At 40.9% G+C, this 21,239-nt stretch overlaps 1 protein-coding gene across 2 annotated transcripts; it reads right to left on the reverse strand.

Annotated features, from left to right (window-relative positions):
* Positions 1 to 36: 36 nt before the first annotated feature.
* Positions 37 to 20,809, reverse strand: LOC146391514 (protein O-GlcNAcase). Of its 2 annotated transcripts, XM_084924464.1 has the most exons (17): positions 20,604 to 20,809; positions 16,502 to 16,553; positions 12,936 to 13,033; positions 12,324 to 12,454; positions 12,072 to 12,243; positions 11,853 to 11,951; positions 10,361 to 10,630; positions 9,376 to 9,462; positions 8,743 to 9,218; positions 8,463 to 8,637; positions 7,063 to 7,119; positions 6,662 to 6,747; positions 6,416 to 6,520; positions 6,057 to 6,148; positions 5,770 to 5,959; positions 3,989 to 4,148; positions 37 to 3,591 (listed from the first exon to the last, which is right to left on the reverse strand). In XM_084924464.1, the coding sequence occupies exons 1-17, from the start codon at positions 20,641 to 20,643 to the stop codon at positions 3,455 to 3,457; spliced, it is 2,427 nt and encodes an 808-aa protein (XP_084780590.1). In that variant the 5' UTR covers positions 20,644 to 20,809; the 3' UTR covers positions 37 to 3,454. The 2 variants fall into 2 exon arrangements, with proteins under 2 accessions (XP_084780590.1, XP_084780591.1); XM_084924465.1 differs by lacking the exons at positions 12,936 to 13,033; positions 16,502 to 16,553; positions 20,604 to 20,809 and adding an exon at positions 12,617 to 12,922.
* Between the last annotated feature and the right edge of the window lie 430 nt (positions 20,810 to 21,239).

A 21,239-nucleotide genomic window follows, 5' to 3' on the forward strand; every position in this document is an offset into this window, starting at 1 on the left:
CCTCAAATGACACACAAAGCCGACAGAAACAGGCACTTTAAAGGGAAAGAAAACCTCTTTTAATAAGCATGAAAATCAACAAGTCAATAAAATCATTATTTTTTTTAAATGACAGTTTTACTGTTATTGTCAATAAAAACACAGACTGAATTCTAGTTTGTTTTTTGTTTTTTTGGTAGTTTTTTTTTTTTCCAACTCGTTCATTACCCTGCATAGACATACAACAGCACTCCACTGGAACTCACTGTAAACACAGACCATACATGTTGCTCAATGCAGGCAGGAAACTGGATAATGAGACGCTGAATTTAACTGTGGTCAGCTGCGTAGGCCTGGAATTTAAAGGCAACTGCTTTTATTATTACTTTTATCATTATTATTATTACTATTATTCTTATGACACTTGTTAAAAATTCTCCCAAATCAAAAACATTGTGGTTTACTACGCTTTCTTTTTTCACAGTGCTCCATGTTGCCTGTGTAGATTGTTCACGTACATATATTTCTCATCATCACCCCAGACACGCACGCCTACATTCACACACGCACTTTTAAATTAGAAAAAAATAATAATAACACTGAATTTCCATAAAGGTGAAACAAACAAATGTGACATCTTCTCTAAAGATTTCCTCTACATCATGCATATTTTGCTGCCTTTTTTTTCTCTTCTACACAATTATCAGATCTGGGACTACATGAAGTACTTAACAGACAATGCTGATGAAGCTGGTAAGAAGAAGAAACTTACAAAAGTGCCTTTCAGTCTGTGATTGATCGAGCATAATAGTTAAAAAAAAGTAGAAATATAAATACCTGCACAAACAGTAGTTGCGTCTTCTTAAGCTGCATTACAAAAAATGAACATTCATAGTTCTACATACTTTAAGTTGAAGATTTGATTGTGAGTGTCATTGTGCTTTTTTAGAATGAGTGTGTGTGTTTGTGTTTGTATGTGCACACGGGCGCAAGTGTGTGTGTGTGTGTGTTAATCGCACAGCTGGAAATCACCAACTGTACTTGGAATATTATACATGACGATGCTTCAGGCCCACCACTGCTGACCAATCACAATCTTGTGGTGTCATGAAGTGACACCTTCAGGGCTTTTTGAAAGACTTTCCAACACCTGGTTAATGTTTTGATAACTCCAACATTTTCTCAAACTGTTTAATTGCATAATTCTAACTTAACTTTAAAAAATGAAGAGGGTGGGCCGCTTAGTCAAACGATGATGATTTATCAATGGCTTTTGGTTTCATGTGCAACATAAACCCCAGAGTCCTGGGTGAAAGTCCTGTGGTTAACACAGTGAAGCACCATAACGTGCCCTTTATCTTTCTCCTTTTTCTGGCTCTCTGCGCTTTTGTCTGACTTCCTAACTGCCTTTTCATAAATCTTTAAGCTATGACATCACAACAACATGATTGGCCAGTTGCAGTAACAGTCCTGGAAAAGCAATAATTGTATTTTATTTACTAATAGCCATAGAAAGTTGTAGAAACAACATCTATGTAATGATGAGACAGACCTGCGTTCACTGCTGTTTAGAATAGAGGCTGAACCACAAAGCTGTCTTGGTTTGTATTTTTTTTTTGCCACTTACTCACACATGCATACATCTCATACAAAATACACACGCGTTCCACCACCTAGGCCAGTGTGTAGCGTTTTTTACACACTGACAATGTCTGTAAGATCTGACAGCTGTATAAATTTTGTCAAATGAGGGAGACGTATCAGTTATATCTAACTCAAATATGTGTAAACTTTAGATTGTGTATGTGTCTGAGTGTGTGTTACTGTGTTTCTAATGAATTTTAGCACGCATGCGTTTGCATTTTCTTGTTTTGTTCCTACGTCATAACAGCTACAATGGCTGTCCACAAAAAATCATGTATGTTCAAGCATGCCAGTACAATGGTATTTGTTTGTGTCCCTATTCTCTGAACAGCCACACAGTTTGTTGTTCTTCATGCACGTAAACATTCATCTAATCTAAGCGAGTGTAAACAGTGATGCCAGCCTAGTTCTGATTTGATGTTAGCATACTTTTTAAACCAGCAGGACAGGCACTGGAAAACATCCTAAATTTAAACAGGAAAAAGAAAATGACCATTTATAAACAAAGCGAAGAGAGGAGGATGCTAGGTTAGCCAGAGAAGCTTTTCCCTGGGCAGGTTTTGTAAAGGATTATTTCATCTTCACTTAGAAGTAGTTTGAAGATTGACAACACGCTCCGTGAGTGGTTAATATGAAGCTACGGCTAGTTTAGCACGCTGGAAGCAGGGAGACAGGCACGTCTAGCTCAGTCCAAAGCTGACAACATCTGCCTACCAGCACCAAGCTCGGTCATTACATTAAATATCACCTCAGTCGGGACCACTTTATACAAAAGAACACAGTTATTTCCATCTGCAGTAACTTACATTGGGCAGCATGGCTTGTTTCTGGGACTTTCTTGCCTTTTTCGGGTGTACACATGGAAAATTTAAGGCAGGAAAAGCATCACCAAGACCACAGATATGGTACTAAATATGCCAGACACAAGCTGAAAGGAGGAGCTAGGGTGGAGGTAGTGTGCAAAGTTGTATGCACAGCAACTCTGGGCAAGCTATAGAAGCTTAAATAGGATCCTCTGTAGCTAATTACATGTGTAGAAGAGTCTGGCAATGAAATCAGCACTCCTAAGCCCAAGACTCCCAAAAAATTACTATGGCTATATTTAAGAAATAATTGGACGCATTAGTCTTTGGACAGAGAGCAGGTAGAGTACAAAGAGGTTTCTTTTTTTGTCAAGAATGCCTGGCTGCAATTTCAGAAAATTAACCTGATGAAAGCGGTGCAAATAAATCAAACTAGTAGTGTTGTCAGCTTAAAACTCCGCAAAAATAAGCAAATAAGAAAAAGTACTAAAAAACTCAATAACACTGATTATTAAAGCTTTAAAAAAAGATGCATACATGTATGATGAAAAGACCTACGGCCCACAGAGCTGCTTGGATCGAGCACTCCGCTACAATCTCAAACTCTTCTGTTGCTCACTTTCTTTGAGAAATCTTCTAATCCTCAGTCGTGGATGGAATCTGAGAAAGATTAGCACAGCCCTGCTAAAGGTTTAAACTTTAAGCTTATTTTATATTTTGTAAATCCCTCCAAAAGCTCTGGGTTGATCCCCATTACTGCCACACAGACTCAAAGGAATCCAGAATTGTCACTCAAAATAAGGTTTCCTCTCTTGATGGAGAAAAATATGGACCTCACTTCTTGGCAAAGCACAGTTGTTTATGTCTGTGCCATGCACACTGCATTTCTAACACCTCTCTGTGCATAAGTGCCTTTGTGTATCTACCACATCAGTGCAAATGTCTTTGTTGTTTGTCGTGGTGTGTGTGTGTGTGTGTTTGTGTGAGATCATGTGAATGCTTATGTGAGTGTTTTGTGTGTTCTATGTTCACAGCAGCCGTCCCAGCACCACCCCCTCTCTGCTTCTGGCTTCTCCCCTGAGGATCTCCAGGAAGCCCAGTTTAGTCAAGAACTCCAGCCTCTGACGGTCTGTTGGCTGCACCTCACAGAACACACCCTGAGAACCTAGACACACACGCAAAAATCACAAAGCAAAGAGGCAGTCATTGACAGATCAGTTTTTCTCCAAGAATAAATCATACAAATATACAAGCAACATATAAATAACAGAATTACATAACAAAATCCCTTTACACAGTCTAAAGAAGCAACATAATCAGCAATTACAACTAATAACTCATATTTAATGGTGTGAAAACAACTACAGGTAGCTTTTCCCTTAAACCCTTCTTGCATTATTGGAGTATTCTTCCACCCTCCACATGTCTTTTCTGCTCTTTTCTCATCCTCTAATCCTTTTACTTATCCTTGAGGGTATAAGCGCATACGGATTCATGCTAACATATGCAGCAGAATTTTATTTAACAAAAGACACACTCGCAAACACACACGTGGAGCTTACCATTGGCCTTTAGCGCAGTGAGGAGGGCGGTGAGCAGGGTGCGGCTGATGCTGATGTCCACCAGCTCGGGGAGGGCGTCCAGTCGCAACTGCGAGGGAAAGTGGTAGAGCAGCGAGTCTGGGTACTCGCCCTGATCCTCCTCCATCAGCTGAATCAGGTCCTGCACAAAGGAGAGCAGAGACACAGATGCACTTTCACATGTTGCAGAAGATTGTTCTTCCTCCAGCTGCCACTAGATGTTACCAATTAGGCACGTTTGGTACCAGACTCGTTTCCAGTTACCCAGCAACCTTAAAACCTTAAAATGAATACAAACACACAGTAAAACACTAATTATCATTACCAATTAAGATTTGCTGACGCTACATTTTAAGTGTACAATTACTGCCTGGTGACCCCAGAAGACACTCCTTGATCAGCAGCTTTTATATTTATATGCAAAGACTTCTGGGATGAGTCTAATGTACTTCCTGTCTCAGAAGCTGATAAGCATTTTTCTTGGAACTGAGTTAGCTAACAGCAACTAGATTTCAAGTGAGGTAATGTAATAAGCAGCTATTTGTATAACATACCAGTAATATGTAACTATGTGACACAAAACAGGGGGAAAATAATTAAATGTTCTCTATAAACAGATAAATGCTTATGAATATGTAGCATCAGTCGATGAGGGAGACCATTTTTGGTAGATTCTTTAACCCATTTGTAACCCACTTGTATTCCTGACCAATCAAATTTGAGCATACTATGGCTGAATGTTAGTAAACAGTCCCTGTGGAGAGAAAAAGATGGATTGCATTTGCAGAAATGCAAGCTTAAAACCAAGATTTTGACAATCTTTTTTTCTTTGTTTTCATTTTGCTGCATTTGTAAACACTGACCAGTAGATGGAACTGGAGGCGCTGGCGTGGATATCTACTGGCTACACTGGAAGCCTCTTAAGGTGCCAGCCCTCCCAATTGAGCGGACTAACCGATGGATTCCTAGATCGAACACTCTTGTTCCCTAGCCAGTTTGCATGTGACGAAAGCTTTCAGCTGGTAAACTTTAAATTTGTCTGCACCTGTGGCTGCCTGCTGAAGTGTGAATGATCCACAGCATAGCTGTCAGTTTGCTCTGTGACGCACAGAGTGGCTAAATGAATCCTCCACACATGTCAGAGTTTGACTCTGTCTGCTGCTCACCACCATTTATGCTTGGCTCTTTGCCAGAGATCACTGAACAGTGATGATGGGCAAAAACAACATCAGCCGTGTGCGCTACTGTACTTCAGTTCTCAATAACCATTCTGTATTTTAAAGCACTTAAATCCTTACCTTCCCCATATTTGCCATATTTCTGCATTTCTCTTTTATTAACAATTAGTCACATTCACATGGCAGCAGCTGGTAAATCTGAATGCACCGTTCGCAAGTTTACACACTAACCCGCTGATACAGAAAACAGGCCCACTAAAGACAGAAGGAATACTGCAGGTGGCCCTTAGACACATACTAAATTAAATCATTAAATCCGGTCTGTGTGTGTGTGTGTGTTATATTGTCTTTGTCTACCTATGTGTTCCACCTAACTCCCAGCGAGTTATCCTGCACAGAGGAATCCAGATGGTGTGACAGCAGGTACTCATACGTCTTAAGTTAATGTGCGTAATGTAAAACTGGTCTGTCGGGTATGTTTATAGCTTTGTGTACTCTGTGAGCATTTATGTTTCAGCATAGGGTGTCAACCAAAAAGAGAGGTTTAACTGACTTCTTGTGAGAGGGTAAAACCCACGTATTCACCTGGGTGTTTGGATGTGTGCCGTTCATTTTTGGTGGGTATTTGTCCCTCATGGCGGGTATCCAGCTGGCCTGGCACCGCTTGGCAAAGGAGCGAACATCCAAGATGCCTAACACACAGCCGCAAACGCCCAGCTCATCCTCCAAGATGAAGCTGTACTCGGGGCACAAAGCTAGGCATGGTCCAAGACATCTAAGAGAGTGAAATCAAGTGTTATTTGATACAGTATTTGACAAATCGTTGCACACTTCCTGATTGAGTTTCTTTTCTCTCTCACACGCAGACACACCTGTCTCCTATGACATCTGGATGAGCAGCACTAGACTCTGGCCCACCTTGTGTCCTCAGGTGAAGTTGGCGTACCATTCGATACAGCTCCACCTAAGTACACAACCATTAAACCATGTGTCTTCCCACACCAATGTTTAAATGTTGAACTAAAAATCTACTGAACAGTCAGACCTCTTTTAACAATTTAAATTTCCACGTGAAAGTTCCATAAATGTTGCACCTACATGATCTACTGGTTTGCTCCCTGGTTGTTTAATGCAACTGTAAAAGCTAACACATGACTTTCCAATTCCCCTTTTGTTTAACCTCTTTGCCAGTTGTATTATATCAAGAGTTTCTGTGTGTGGGTGAGACTACCTTGTCTTTGCTGTGGTAGGGCCTGATGTTGTAGAGGCGAGTGGTAGGGAAGAGAGGAGGAGGATGAGTAAAAAGTTCACTGCTGCTCCCTACTGGGAGAAGCATCTGCACACCACATGGGGAAAAAAAAACATGCACACACATTAGGCAGTTTTAGGGGGCTTGACTTGATAGAACAGAGTAAAATATTATCAAGAATTTAAGAAGAGATACATCACGAATGGCATGTGAAATATAACACACTACCTGCACCTCCCCTGACACACCCCCCTTGAACGCCCATGGCTCAGACTCTACTCCCAATTGGTCCGCTCCCGTGGTCTTCCCACACCCTAACACAGAAAAAAACAATCATATGTGACAGGCTACATCACATGTTCAGGGCCAGCGAAATACCAGAAAAGTTACCAGTGCACATGGAGAATGATCGCGCAGCTTGAAAATTTTATGTCAAGCATAAAACTGTAGAGCTTTACAGCACCACAAGAGACGCTCGCTGAAATAAACTTGTCATAAAAAATTCAGTCCTCCCTATCAGCTGGGCTCCACTGAGCTCGAGCTGAGAAGTAATGACTGAATTTTGTAGTAATTTATTTCAGGCGCAAATACAAAAAGTTTAAAGACCATCAGAAATCAGGCTTACTCACATTGGAAGCAGTTCCTCCAGGAGCCGAGGGCAGAGCTGTCACTCAACACTCGTCCATCTGAGTGAATGAGTAAATGGGCACGTTAGAGCGTAAGAGAAAAATGAGCCACAGACAATGACTGGCAATAATCTACAAAACCGCTGATTCCACCAGTGTCCTCTCTTAACATAAGTACTGAATACAGTACAGTATATAGTATGTGCTACATTATATAATGCTATAAATAATAGAGCAGAGACTATAGGGCATACTACTAAAATAGTAATCATACAACTGGACAGTAGATAAATTATTATTGGATACACAAAACAATAGTAATCTGTTACATGCAATATTATACAATACTATAGTATACTATTATTGTATTCTACAGCAGAATATTATGTTGAACTCTTACACTATAGCACTATAATACTACACAGTTTCTCAATATAACATCAGTTCAATAGCATGGTAAACTATATACTGCAGCGTGCTTCTAGTATACTAGGACCAAGTGGTATACTTCTACTATGCTATTATGCTCTGTTCTGCTACTGTAGGGTAGCACTGTAATATTTATTTATCTAGTATTCTTTAATTAACGTCTGTACTTTCTCAAGTTCAAGTGAAACACATTGTGTAACAACTGTACCTCGCACGTGGCACAATTGCTATGGGATAGCTGTAACAGCACAGAATTTCAGTGGAAACTTGTTTGAATGTGAGCGACAAATAACTTCCTCCTTTAATACCTTAAAGCAAGAAACAGGAGTGAACATTCTGCCATTCTACATCTATATCTATCTATAGCTATCTATTTATCTGTCTATATATAGATAACTCCCTGTCCACTTCCTTCAGCTAAGCTTGTCTCAGTTCATTAACACAAATATCTGATCAGCTCACAAATTTAAGTTTAAGTGATTTTAAGTGATTTACGTGCCATGTCTTGAAGCACTCCTGTCTGCTTAGAACAGGAAAGTACAGCTACAGTTCAAACTTGGACAAATAAAAGATTGTTAAACTATTGCCTGGTCTGATGAGTTGATTTCTCCTACAATATTCCAATGTTACAGTCAGAATTTGTTGTAAACAAAATGAAAGGAAGGATCCTGCATTATCTGGTAGCCTTAGTGTAAGAGTGTGGGGAAGTTTTTCCTATTTAAATAGCACAGCCTGCCTGAGTATTGTTATTAACCATGTCCATCCATTTATGGCCACAGTGATACGTCTTCTGACAGCTGCTTCCAGCAGGACAACACACCATTTTGGTGTTTCTTGAATGTGATAATATGAGTTCAATGTACTTAAATGGCCTCATTCTCATGGCACATCCTCGTACAGCAGGGAAGATCAAACCAGTGCAGAGTCCAGTGCGTCACACTGATAGTATAGCAGTATATTGCTTCTGTCCTTACCAAGCCAGCATATAAATGCCTTTGCCACCAGAGCTGTGTTCCTCAAGTCCCACACATAAGGGTAAAGGTCATAGAGCACGGCCCTGTTGTTCCCACCCACGACACTGCAGTGGAGCTGCGCTATGTCTTCACACAGAGAAAGAAACCTGGAGGCCCGCCCACGCCATTCATCAACCTGAGGACATAATAAAAAAAAACATTATGTTGTTCTTTCTCACGTGTAACATACACAACCAATCCAAGTACCTCAACAAAAACTCCCCTCATAATCCTCACCGACCTTTTGAGGTGCTGCCTTCTTGCTGTTAGCACTGACCAGCTGGCAGTTTGTTTTCAGCCAGGTCAGATCCTGTAGTAGCTTCTGGGCTGATGGGCCGTGCTCGTGAGGGAGATAATGAAGACCAACCAGCAGCCGCACCTGCGACTCACTTAGCAGACCTTTCCCACCGCAGAGCCCACGAACCTGGGCTTTCTGTCCCCGACCTCCAGCCGCAGGTGCTCCAGGCTTAGTTCCTGGAGGTTGCTGGATCGGTTGGCAAGACTGGTATGACTTCCTTTTTTCCCACTCTCGTCCTTCCCTTTCCCCACTGACTTTAGTGGGTGAGGACGGAGGGGAGCTGGAATTCAGGGGGAAGACTGGGAGTTTGGCCACAGTAGAGGTTCCTCTAAAGGTGGAGGGACAGTCAGATCTGTCAGGAGTTTTACAGTGAGCTGTTGGGACAGCGGCACGCTGGTCTGTCCTTGTGTTCTGCCGGCCTACAATTATCATGAAAAAAAAAAAAACACGCATAGGTTGTGTGTTTGAGTAACAACACTACACTGAACATAAACTGCAATAATTCATCAGTGTTTATACATATATATAGATAGATAGATATATAGATATATATATATAGAGAGAGATATATTTTACCAGGTTGTAAAGGTTGGTTGAGTTCTTCCATCCAGTCTTTCAGTGCAGCAGACAGAGCTCTATCAGGACAGTACTCACACTCCTCATCTGGCGGACACACAGCAATGCATTGACAACCAAAAACAGCCACACCTTGCATACTCGTTCTGTAATGGTTATTGGCTTACACGACACTATAAGGAAATTATTACAGGTCTGCACAACAAAACCTGCCCTAACAATTAAAATTTTTCCTCATCTCCTCTTCTGAAAGCTTCTTTTGTCCTCCAGCCTACCGCTCAGTTCTTCCTCCACAGAGGGACCGGGCTCTCTCCTCAATTCCTCCTCCATCACACCGTGCAATTATTCCTCAATCATCACCTCTCCCCCACCCAGTCTTCAGAACATCACACGCTACACTGCTTCTCTGTTTCGACAATTATCCATCCAATTCCCTGCCCTTCCCCCCGCGACAAAAAAAAAAAACTCTGTGTGCCTGTGCTCTAATGCATTTTAGTGTCATGGTAAATGAGATGCAATGAATAGGAACAACATATCAAATTCATGTGATGCTGCACCCCACTTTTGCAGATGCGTGACAGGAATTCTTACATTACACTTCGAACACATAACTTATTATACACCGTGTGAGAAAGACTAATGAAATGACTTAAAGTCACAATGTTTTAACAGCTTTTACAATAAAGGCAGATTGAGGCTGGTGAAACTGTGTAGGCTGAAAGCTTAACAAGTGACTTTAGAACAACAGATGGAGCTTTAACTTTGCTTATTTGGTAGGTAATATCAGACACAATGGCTGTCTGGTGGTCAAAATGATGCTAGTTGCCAAGCAACACGGGCTTATTAAACATTTCTCCTGAAGCGATGGGACTAACTGTACATGGATGTGGTCTGGCAGAGACAATATTAGTTTATTAACTCAGGACATCTCCTGTCTCATCATACTCCCTCACTCCATCTGCCTTCCCTCAGTTGGATCCCTCACCTTTCGCATCCTCTTTCCCAGCTCTGTGCCAGCTTCCCAGCGTGTGCAGCGGGATGTAGTTGGCTTCAAACTCACAGTTGGGGTTAAGCAGCAGGCCCCTGAGATGGTTCTTAAGCTGAGGCTCTCGACCCTTAAAGGGCCCCAAAAACAGGCGTCTGGAGTCATAGTCATTTGCGTGCAGATTGTCCCAGATAAGTGGGGGGCGTTGGAGGACTGACTCCACCTCAGCCAGGGATTCCAGTGAGAGTTTCCTGGAAATGACCTTACTGCCTGTAGAAAGAGAAAGCCCAATGCTCAAAAATCTGTTAACGATTTTCCATTTAAGAGGTTTACGTTAGGACAGCTAAATAAATAAACCTACAGTCAGATAACAATGTTACTGTGTGATACTGGAGTTACAAGGTGCTTACAATACGTTTTAATGACACACACCTAAAATATTTCTACAAGCTTTGATGCATATTTGGCATGCAGACTAATGACCCTGTTCAGCTGGTCCTCCTGGAGGGACTGGTTGTTTCTCATTCAAACTAGAAGGGCTGCTGGCTCTGCTCCAAATCACATTAAATCATTAGAATACAAACTTGTGTCTGTTCCATTTAACGTTATGGGCTTTGTAATGAGCTACAGATTCTATTATGAATCTTAAACTTTTCGGTGCTTTTGTGTTTTTGAAGGTTTTTCTCTGTGTTCCTACTGCTTCAGCCCCCCTTTTTTTGATGAGGTCTGAGTTCATTCTGTCTCTCTTTCGATTTACTCCCTCCTTCACTTTGAAGGTTAGTTTCTCATGTGAGTTTTTGCATTTTTTCTTTCCCATTTTTCTTCTCCCACCTTCCTAAATGCATGACTTCACCTGCACGTTACAGGCCTTCCCTCTCTAGTGTCAATCTATCAGGCTCTTGCTGCAACTCCCTTGTGTTTCTAATCACTTATGTTTTGAGCCTTTCATCTGAGTTTGGTTTCTTTGTGCCCTATTTGGTCTTTTGATTTTCATTTTTGAACTACAGTACGGACTTCCTGCCCCATATTTCCAGCACCACCTGTTTAGAAGGATTTTGTAGTAGTAAATTGTGACAGTTTTCAGCAACTAGAAAGCAGAATCAAGTCCAATAACAGATAAGCAATTAAGGAAATGCATAGAAAAAAAACAGGTACACTACATGCATATACTGTCCATATAAAACAATGTCAGAGCACCATATAAGTTAGCTAACCAGTGAATCCAATTATTTTAAATTGGACAAGTGCCATTGCCAACATGACCTAAGGCCTATAGACCTGCTGCAGGTCTCACTAGTGAAACAAAAGCCACTGTTCTTAGCAATGAAAATTATATCTGCAATATGCAAGTGGCACAGATTGAGTAAAACTTGTCATGGCTGAACACAGACAGTGCTTCAAGTACTATAAATATAAAATAATATGAAATCAGCAATAAAATTGTAGTTCACAGGGTCACAATAAAAAAAAATATAACAAATATACATCTTACCTGTCCATATTACTGTTATGTTAGGCAGCAGGTCCTCTCCCACAGTTTGCAGGTAGGGAGACTTGGATACACTGGGAGAACAGAGAGAACCACAGTACTCTACACAGAGAGGGAGAAAAGCAGTGATATTTAATGAAGAGGCAAATATAAAAAGTGCTCATGTTACATTTTTTTGTATAATTTTCAGTCCTGTAACAAGTCCTCAATCTACAAGCCTACCTGTAGGGCAGAACAGGAAGACAGGCGGTTCCCCCAGGAACCGATAAATCTCATTGGTTACTGTGACCTGAGCGTGGGCAAATGAAGTGAAGGCCTCGCTGTCGGCTTGACACATGGAGTGATCAATGTCATCGAACAGAATGGCAAATGCCTGGCAACCCAGGTCTGATACCTGGACAGAGTGATGAGGTTGAGTTTAAAGAATACAGAAATCAATGAAACTTCTGTAGTAGATGACCTTGTGTAGCCTACCTGTCTTAACTTGCGTTTAAGTAGAGTCAAGTCACAGGACGAGGAGAAGACTATGTCCTGACCAGGAGACAGCGCATAAACAAACCTGAGGCCTCTTGACTGGGCCTCTACAATGAGAGTACGCAGCTGACCTGAGAGGATGAGAAAAGGGAAAAATACTAAATATGCATTTTAAAACAGGACAAAAATGTTTTTAAACACTGATTAAAGATGTCTGAATATTTTGTTTTCACTTTTTTTATATGACAAGATTACATACTAAATGTATGAGCTGCGGTATAATGTGTACTGACATTTCCCTTCCCCTCTTTTTATGTATCCTTGTGGAAATCAGCTTGACTCTCGCAGTAAAAGGTGCAACAAAAAATATAATGGACATCATAAAAACTGTAGACGCCTTTATGATCACAATGAAACATACATTTAATGCCAAAAGGGAAATTTCAGAATGTGTCAGAGAAGTTCTGCTATACTAGTGTACAATGAATCAATAGTCTGATTGTACTTGTACCCTTGTGGTTCCCCTTTAAATAGATTAAATTGGTTTTACAGCTTTCAGGAAACCATGGATGCCCACATGAGTGAAAATTTGCTATGGTTAGAGGTCCTTACCCTCCTCTTCAGGAGAATAGACTTCTCTCCACAGCAGTCTATGTTTCAGGTCATCTTTCGGACCATACAGGTAGGTGTTCAACCCCCAGTGCTGCATCCTGATGGAGAAAGACATGACCAGATTGGTCACATGTTGTCACAATGCTCACACTCAGAGTTTTGCAGAGCCAGGAAACAAAAAAGCTGCTGAAAAATCACAGCTGCTGTGACTCACCACAGGATGGTAATGTAATGTACTTGCATTTATCTAGTGTTTTCCCACTCAAGTCACTTTTTTAACCACACACTTATATAGACTCAAAGCTATCAGGAACCTTCTTGCTGTGAGGTGCCAGTCTAACCAGTGCAGCATCATGCAGCCTGGTGGGCTGCAGTTTTTGAATTTTTGGTTGTTTTTTTGGTTGTTTTTTAATAATAATACTCCTTAGAGTTAAGTTACAGTTACTCTCCCATATACCACATTTGTATTTGGGAGTAGCTCACACTTAGGTATGAATTAGAGTCACTGTCTTCTGGTGCAGTTCATGAATCCATACTTCTAAATGACTGAATATGGATTAAACCACCATAAATATTTTGTATATTTAACTGTTAGTCACTTTACTCATCTTATATATTTTGAAGCTAGAGGTTGAGCTCAGGCAGAAGTTTCAGGGGTGAGGCAGGACTTGGGTTTCTGTGCATGATTTTAGGTATTGCATACAATTTAAACAATTCAAGAAAAGTAGCAGCAATCTAGTAATTTGTGACTTGAATGTTTGCACTGGGCACAGAAAAGACAACCTCAAACAAAAACATCCTAGTAAAGTTTATGACAAGTTACCGGATAAATGGTTCAGAACATATCAATGGCCCAAACTAATAATAGTGAAATAATCTGAATCAAGGCCCCAGCAAAGACATGCTGGAGGACAAAGAAAGAAGTGACGGTATCGTGTAGAAAAAAGAAAAGGAAGCTGGAGGACAATGACAAAACAATGAGGCAAGAACAGACCAATGTGGAATTTGTAGCTATCTTCACAAATTGTGCAGATTACCATAGGCAGGTGTGTCTGCCAGCAGAAAAGAATGGATGACGTCCTTAGGAAATCACACTCTGCAAAATCAGCTGCTTTGGTGTATTTCTGCATTATTTCTTCACTTCAACATATCGTGCTGGACTTGCTCTGTGTAAGCATACATATCATTCAACATCCAACCCATGGAGCGAGACAGAGTGATAGAGACAGAATTGGAGCTAAGAGCAAAGACAGGAGGGGAAAAAAACAAACAAAAAAAGTGGATCTGGCTGCAAGAAAATAGATCCACAATATCGATCGAGAGTCTCCAAGGCTGTCTCAGTTACAGGAAATGACCTCCTGAATTATAAATAGAGCATAGTACTAAGAGGGAAACAATACCAACATCATTCATACACGCACAAATATACAAACATGAACACTGCTTTGTCTCTGTACATGGACCGGCTCTTGTCTTTCTTGTCATTTTGTAGGTGTGCTGTGCTCTCGATCTCTCTCTCTCTGCTTCACTTCCTGCACAGATGGTAAGTCGCCTCCACAAAGCTGCATCCTACCTCCCTCAAACACACAGTCACACACACACAGTCACACACACAATTACATACTGTACACGCATCCACGGCCAATCTTACGCAACATTCAGCGTATGATTTTTGCCTGCACCCCACACTGGAGTCTAAAAAAGCTTGTCTATAAATAAACCTGGAGCCCACACACTCAGCTGCAGCTACGCAGAAGTTTTGGAAAATAAATTAATTCTCTTTATAAAGCATCCACTGCCTCGTTACCCAGTTTTCTGCATCCTCCCAATGCAGTACAAGTTTATAGATAGATTTGAGCAACTTACAAAACTGCTGATCATGTCTTTTTTTCTTTTTCACAATCCAAAACCTTCTAAATCACAATGACAAGCACAAACAACGAGCCTTAAAAAAAACTGGAAATATATCATGCGCATATATCATTCAATGGCAGTGGAAAGAAGAGAAGCAGGGGGACCTACCCTCTCTGGGGATGCAGACGGCTGTGACTATTGGCTGCTGAGCAACACAACTGTGTCACAGCTCCCAATAGGGATTTATGCTGCTCCGCTTGTACTTAACATCAAGATTTAATCAGTCTTATGAGGTGGGCAAATGTGAACATACATAAAAAGGGATTGCCTCATTGTTAATTAGTGCAGTCGTTTGTATTTAACTCACTGTTGTTGCTTTATTGTTGTGTTCCTGATGGTTACTTCCTGAATGGACAAGAAAATGCCGCTTTGAATGTGTGCTGAAAAATAGTCTATTAGTATTCTGCCTCTGCTGTCATGAAAATCACTGGGAGGTGATTCATGCTGAAAGAGCTTGTCTCTCTTTGTGAGCTGATCAAACTGTTAATGAAAAGTGCTGTGGCCCACTCAATAAGGAGCTATTTTTGCCTTCGTTTAGTCAAGATTTGAACCCCAACAGTGTTGCCTTTAAATTAGATTCCTGCCTCTGATAGCAGCCTTACTCTTAAGAACATTTGATTACCCAGAACGTTGATTTTATCTGGCTTAAACAGCATTTGTCTTCCGTTTTTAAGTTGTTGTCATGCTTATGGGGCTGCACTGTATCACTCCAACCACCTGAAGAGTGTGATGGTCCTTGAAAGCTTCTTCATTGCAGAGCTTCATGCTCAGCAGATAATAGTTTATGTACGGACACTTAAGGGGGAGCTAATCTGCTCATTTCAAGCTTGAATTTCTAATTCTTAGACTAAATTTAACCTTTATTTAACTTATGCTGGGCCTTGGTGCAGCCCGTCAGCTCATCCATTTTCTGAAAATAAATACATTTTAAAAAAGCTCTTTTAGCTTATCTTGTAATAATATCCGTCCCCTAACTCAGCAAAGTTTCTTCTGATTGGCTGCCCCTTTCAAAGAAAAGGTTTGAATAAAAGGTAGGTGGGGCTTCTGTGCTTCTGTGGATTACTAGACATACACTGATGTGTATGACAGGAAATAAAGAGGAGCATAAAAGGTCTCCCTTGAATAATGGGGCACTTTAATTATATGATATTATCATTTTAATAACTTGACCTTTGATAAATTTCCCACTGCAGCGTTGGAAATGCATTGCAACCGAGTAAAAACTTCGCAAAATAAGTTTTAACATCAAAGATGGTAAAAGAAGATGTTTTGAACCTCTTTCTTAATCCTTTCACTATAACAAGATGTAGTGTCTGCCTCTCCTTTCCCCTCCTGTCACCCATAGCTGAGCACTGAGGATGAAGCTGTCCTTTGCTATGGAATCATTCTGCCTCAGTAATTTCTCTCTGAAGCTGTGCTTGGCACTGAAATAGAGGTTTGGATCTGGTTTCAGCCTAAAGGCATCAAGTCAGCAGCTCCTGAGCCCACACTGTTTTGGGGAAAAGAAGATCAGCGACACAGAAACATCCCGTCTGACCAGGGTTAGAAGACATATGCATGCTCACCTGTGCTCACAGACTGTGCATACAAAAGAGTGAAAGCAGGGATGCAGAAAAAGCACAAATATCTTGAAGAAGTGTTGGGAGACTTACCACTGGAAGAGTACTTTCCTCTGATCCATAGACCAAGGCCTCCCATAAAAACCTGATGAGGAAAAATACAGAACTGAGTGCACGCAGATAACTAACTCACTTGGATGAAAAGATGATTGTGTTAATGCACACTCAAATGAGATCTTCAATGACTTCCTGACTTGCTATCACATGATTCAACAGTAAACATGACATTTGCACTGCAGTCTCACATTTATACACAAAAGGAAATATACTGTGGAACCTCCATAGGTGTCTTTGACTATAACCTTTCAGCGCATGCAATTGCAATTTAAAATAATGTGCTTGTTGGTTAACAATATTGTTTGATACACATATATGTGTGGCATTTAACTCCTAATTAATGCAGCGTTTATTCACAAATCAGAGAATTACTGGACACCATTAGCAGCTGCATTTCTGTAAAGTAAAGCTACACAAAATGTTTCAAGATCTTCCCATGCTTATGTGGTCACATGCCTGCTGTGTTTGGCACAGCCATAATTCATTTCCAACTACACTCTCCATCACAGTTTCTATTCTTAGAAATGGGAGCATCTCCAGTGTCCCTCTTCCTCCTTTGTGTTTTGAATAAGTCTGCAATGTGTGTGTACGTGCGAGTGTCTGTGTACAGTAAATGGGTCAGAGTAAAAATTAAATCAGATACACTTACAATTTCAACTGCTTTCTCCTGCTAAATACCTTTGGGGAATTGGTTTTATATTGGTGTGCATGGGTATGTCATGTCTGCATATGTTTATGTGTCCTGTGTAAAGCTGCCCACCAAGCCAAACCCAATTACTAACTCTGCTGGATGCCACCACAGGATTGAGCATGTACAGGAATAAGTAATGTGTGTGCAGCACCACTTTGGTAGAAATTCATAGAGCTATAAAGCTGAGACGGTGGACAGACCAAAAAGTACAGAAACAATGAATCAACTTACATAAAATGAATCTGCAACAATTTAAAATTTTAATCAGTGACCATTTAAAAAATTCCCTAAGCAAAGACATGAAAGCAGTTCAGCTCCCTGTTTTATATTCCTGTGAACTGTATATTTTTGGAGTTTGGATTTGTGGGTGAATATATAACAAAACAAAACACCACACAACCAACTCTAGGGATTACAGAGAATGGTCTGAAAAAAAAATATCCAGCTGTAATTCAGCAGTTCTCTGGGAGTAAATACCTTTGATATCAGAGGTTAGAGGAGAATGGCCAGATGAATGGCTGATAAGAAGACATCAGTAACTCAAATCACTCATTACAACCAAGGTGTGCAGAAGCGCATCTCTGAACACACAGCAAACATTCAAGCAGATATGCTACAGCAGCAGAAGACCAGGTGCTACACCTGACAACTGAAACAGGAAACTGAGTCTACAGTTTCCACAGGATCACCAAATTCTTTCAAAAGAAAATTGGAAAAATGTTTCCTGGTCTGATGAGTCTGTTATATTCATCTGGTAGAGTCAGAATTTGGTATAGAAAACATAAGCACATGGATCCACAGTTCAAGCTACTTGTGGGGTGTAATGGAGTGGGGGATATTTTTCTGGCACATTTTGGGCCACCTCTTACCAATTGAGCATCATTTAAATATCACAGATTGTCTGAGAGTTGCTGATGACCATGTCCATCCCTTTATGACCACAGTGTACCCATCTGCTGATGACTGCTTCCAGCAGGATAACACGCCATGTCAAAAAGCTCAAATCATCTCTAACTGGCTTCTTGGAAACAAAAATGAGTTCACTGTACTCAAACAGCCTCCACAGCCATCAGATCTCAATCTGCCAACAAATCCACAGCCACCGTACGATTCTGTCATGTCAATATGAGATATGCCAAAATCTCTGGGGATTGTTTCCAGCACTTTGTTGAATCCATGCCATGAACAATTAATTCAGTTCAACCCAGTACTAGCAAGACATAGCTAATAAAGTGACTGGTGAGTGGTGATACTATAAAAGACAAAATAAACTGTTGAAGTGTGATATCAAAGCTACTGCATGAAAAGTTATACAGAGAAGTGTATTTCGCGCAAACACTGAGTCCCAAAAAACAAAATAAGTTAATGCCATTTTGCAGGGAATAATTAAAAAGAAACACTTGAGACAACTTTTTATTATAGGTTGTCAATTTCTTTTCAGTAATTACACCCTGACAATTAAAAATAATCACATAAATGTCTGTCAGTACTAGGGATGGGTATCGTTTAGGTTTTATCCGATACCGGTGCCAAACCGGTACTTTTGAAACGGTGCCGGTGCTTAAACGGTGCTCAAACCGGTGCTTAAAGAATGGAGAACACCAACTTTGTCCAAAAACCTCTCATGTTCAGCTGTTTTTTTGTAAAAAGATAACAATGTTAGCCTTTTCTGCAGCTATGGGGCATATATGGTATCACTCTTGGCTGGAAGCAGTGCTTAAACAATGGAAAAAACACCAACTTTGTCCAAAAACCTCTCATGTTTAACTGTTTTCCACTTTTTCTTTGGTCATTTTAGCCTTTTTGGCCAGGGTGAAGGGAGTATCTGCCATCAAACAAGAAGACAGCCGCATGTAGCTATGATGATGTTTGCTAGTTCACCTTACATGCATTAATGTAATAACATGGTTAGCCTACTCAACGTAAATTACACACGAACAACATTAAGCGACTCACGCAGAGAAGAACGGCTGCTGCTGCCATCATCATCCGTCATCATTTCTGCTACACTGGCAGGGCTAGGGGCCAGGACTCTATTCTTCGGGTTTTTGGGGGATGTTGCTCCGGGTCCGATAACAGGCACCACACCCGCAGTAGATGTGCACGGTGTGAGGTCTCGCAGCAAGCTATCAAATACGGCGCATTTCTCGGCTTTTAAAAAAAACGCTATGCGTCGCCAGGTGTTTCATCGGATTTGAGGTGTTACCTCCTTTGACAGTATCACAGTATCAGCTTAAAGCACTTGTTGCAGGCTGCTGAGTTTGCATATTTTGCTGTGAAGTACAGCCATACATTTGACCGGTCCTCCTTGGGCATTTTTAATCTGTAGCTCTGCTCTAAAAGAACGTACGTACCTGGACCCGCCTACTATCCTCGGAAACGTAAAATGATTGGCTAGAATCTAAAGTGTATCACAGCTCAGGAAAAAAAAGCACCGAAATAAAGCACCGAAATGTGCGCTGCTTTTCGGTCTGGTTACTACCGTTTATGTCAGAACGGGTGCCATCATGGCACCGGATACCGGTACCCATCCCTAGTCAGTACACATAGTTTGTCATTGGCTTCTATGTTGAACACGAACCTTTCCTCTTCACACAATGCTGTAGAAAAAATATACTTGGTATCATTTAGAAATGGTCTCTGCATTGTCTGCACATGTACTAGAGTAGCATTACTGTGCAGATAATGCATGTAGTCAAGTAGTATCTTCAAAGCAAGCTGCTAACTAGGTTTTTGAAATATTTGATGCCATGTACCAATGACTCTATAATGTTGAACGTCTGCTTCTCTACCAGCAGACTGGGAGTTTCTTCTGGGCAGTCACTTTGCCGTTTGTGAGGACTGCACTCTTATTCTTAATGTGACTGGAACCACTGTGGACTTCACCTTTCACAGCTGTTCTTCTTTCTGGCTCTGGTTCTACTCATTTCATACCATGTCATAATTTGCTGGCTCTGTGTGAGTGTGGTTAAGAAGATATATATCTATATATATATATATATATATATATATATATATATATATATATATATATATATATAGATATATATAGATATATATATACATCTCTTCTTCTTCTTCTTCATTGTGTTTCCTTAGGTTGGAGCCTAAGGAAACACAATGAAGACCGTATTGAACGTTTTTCATTGCTTGCTTTTTCATCCCCACTTCAAGCCTGACTGATCACCACTAGATCTTTTTATAAACCCTTTTCATCCCACCAAGGCCCGTTTTCTTAAACATACGCCCCTCACACACGTCTCGAGTAGGTAAAGAAAAACGTTCAGTTGTGAATATAGGTCAAATGGTGGTCTGTTTAAAAGCAGCCCCCCGAGGAAAAAACATCATATGATCTGACAGGTCGATCTGGAAGTCGAGCGCTCTTACCTTCCACCACCCCACAAAGGAACTGCTTCTTCTCCTCCATTCTGGCCTCCCTCCGCTTCCAGTCGGCCCCTAAGGAGCGAGGGCAGACAAGATGCTCTGCCTATCCTGTCAGCTTAGATCCCGGGGATAGTCTTCATGCCTCTTCTCGATCTGCTTCCACCTCCTCCTCTTTTCCTTTTCTACACAGCGCTGATGCTCCCGTGCTGCGTTCAGGTGCTCAAGCGAACCTCGTACTTTTTTTACCAGCAAAGTGCCGAGTAATTTCAGAAAAATGTTAACACAACATACAGCCCAGGAATTTTCTTAAAGGAGCTACCTTTACTTTCTTACTTTGAGTTCATTTCGGAACCTGAGTATTTTTTTAACACAAGTACCTGTACTTCTACTTAAGTTCAGAATTTCGGTACTTCTGCTCCCTCTGGATAAATAGGTGTACAAATTTCCCGAAACACTGAAGGCAGCATCTCCCAGCCGTCTCTTCCAGTCTCCGGGCGCACAGGCGCAATGCCCCCTTGATAAGAAAGGGAATGAGGTGTGTGTGTGTTTGTGGATAACTTAATGACCAACCTAATAGTCATCCACAGTTACATTCGTCGCATGTGGTATTTTTCTCATGCACAATACTTCCTGGATTAC

The sequence above is a fragment of the Perissodus microlepis genome, chromosome 3 (genome assembly GCF_051167445.1).
Source record: "Perissodus microlepis isolate ML-2025 ecotype Zambia chromosome 3, ASM5116744v1, whole genome shotgun sequence".
Classification (NCBI taxonomy): Eukaryota; Metazoa; Chordata; class Actinopteri; order Cichliformes; family Cichlidae; genus Perissodus; species Perissodus microlepis.

What these genes read in the sequence shown, in the direction of transcription:
- LOC146391514 (XM_084924464.1), bottom strand. Translation starts at nt 20,643, where the DNA reads ATGGAGGAGAAGAAGCAGTTCCTTTGTGGGGTGGTGGAAG. An exon ending in CCAGATGTCATAGGAGACAG is followed by an intron (nt 5,960 to 6,056) that starts GTGTGTCTGCGT and finishes TCACTCTCTTAG; the next exon opens with ATGTCTTGGACCATGCCTAG. An exon ending in CACTGCGCTAAAGGCCAATG is followed by an intron (nt 3,592 to 3,988) that starts GTAAGCTCCACG and finishes GTGTGTGTCTAG; the next exon opens with GTTCTCAGGGTGTGTTCTGT.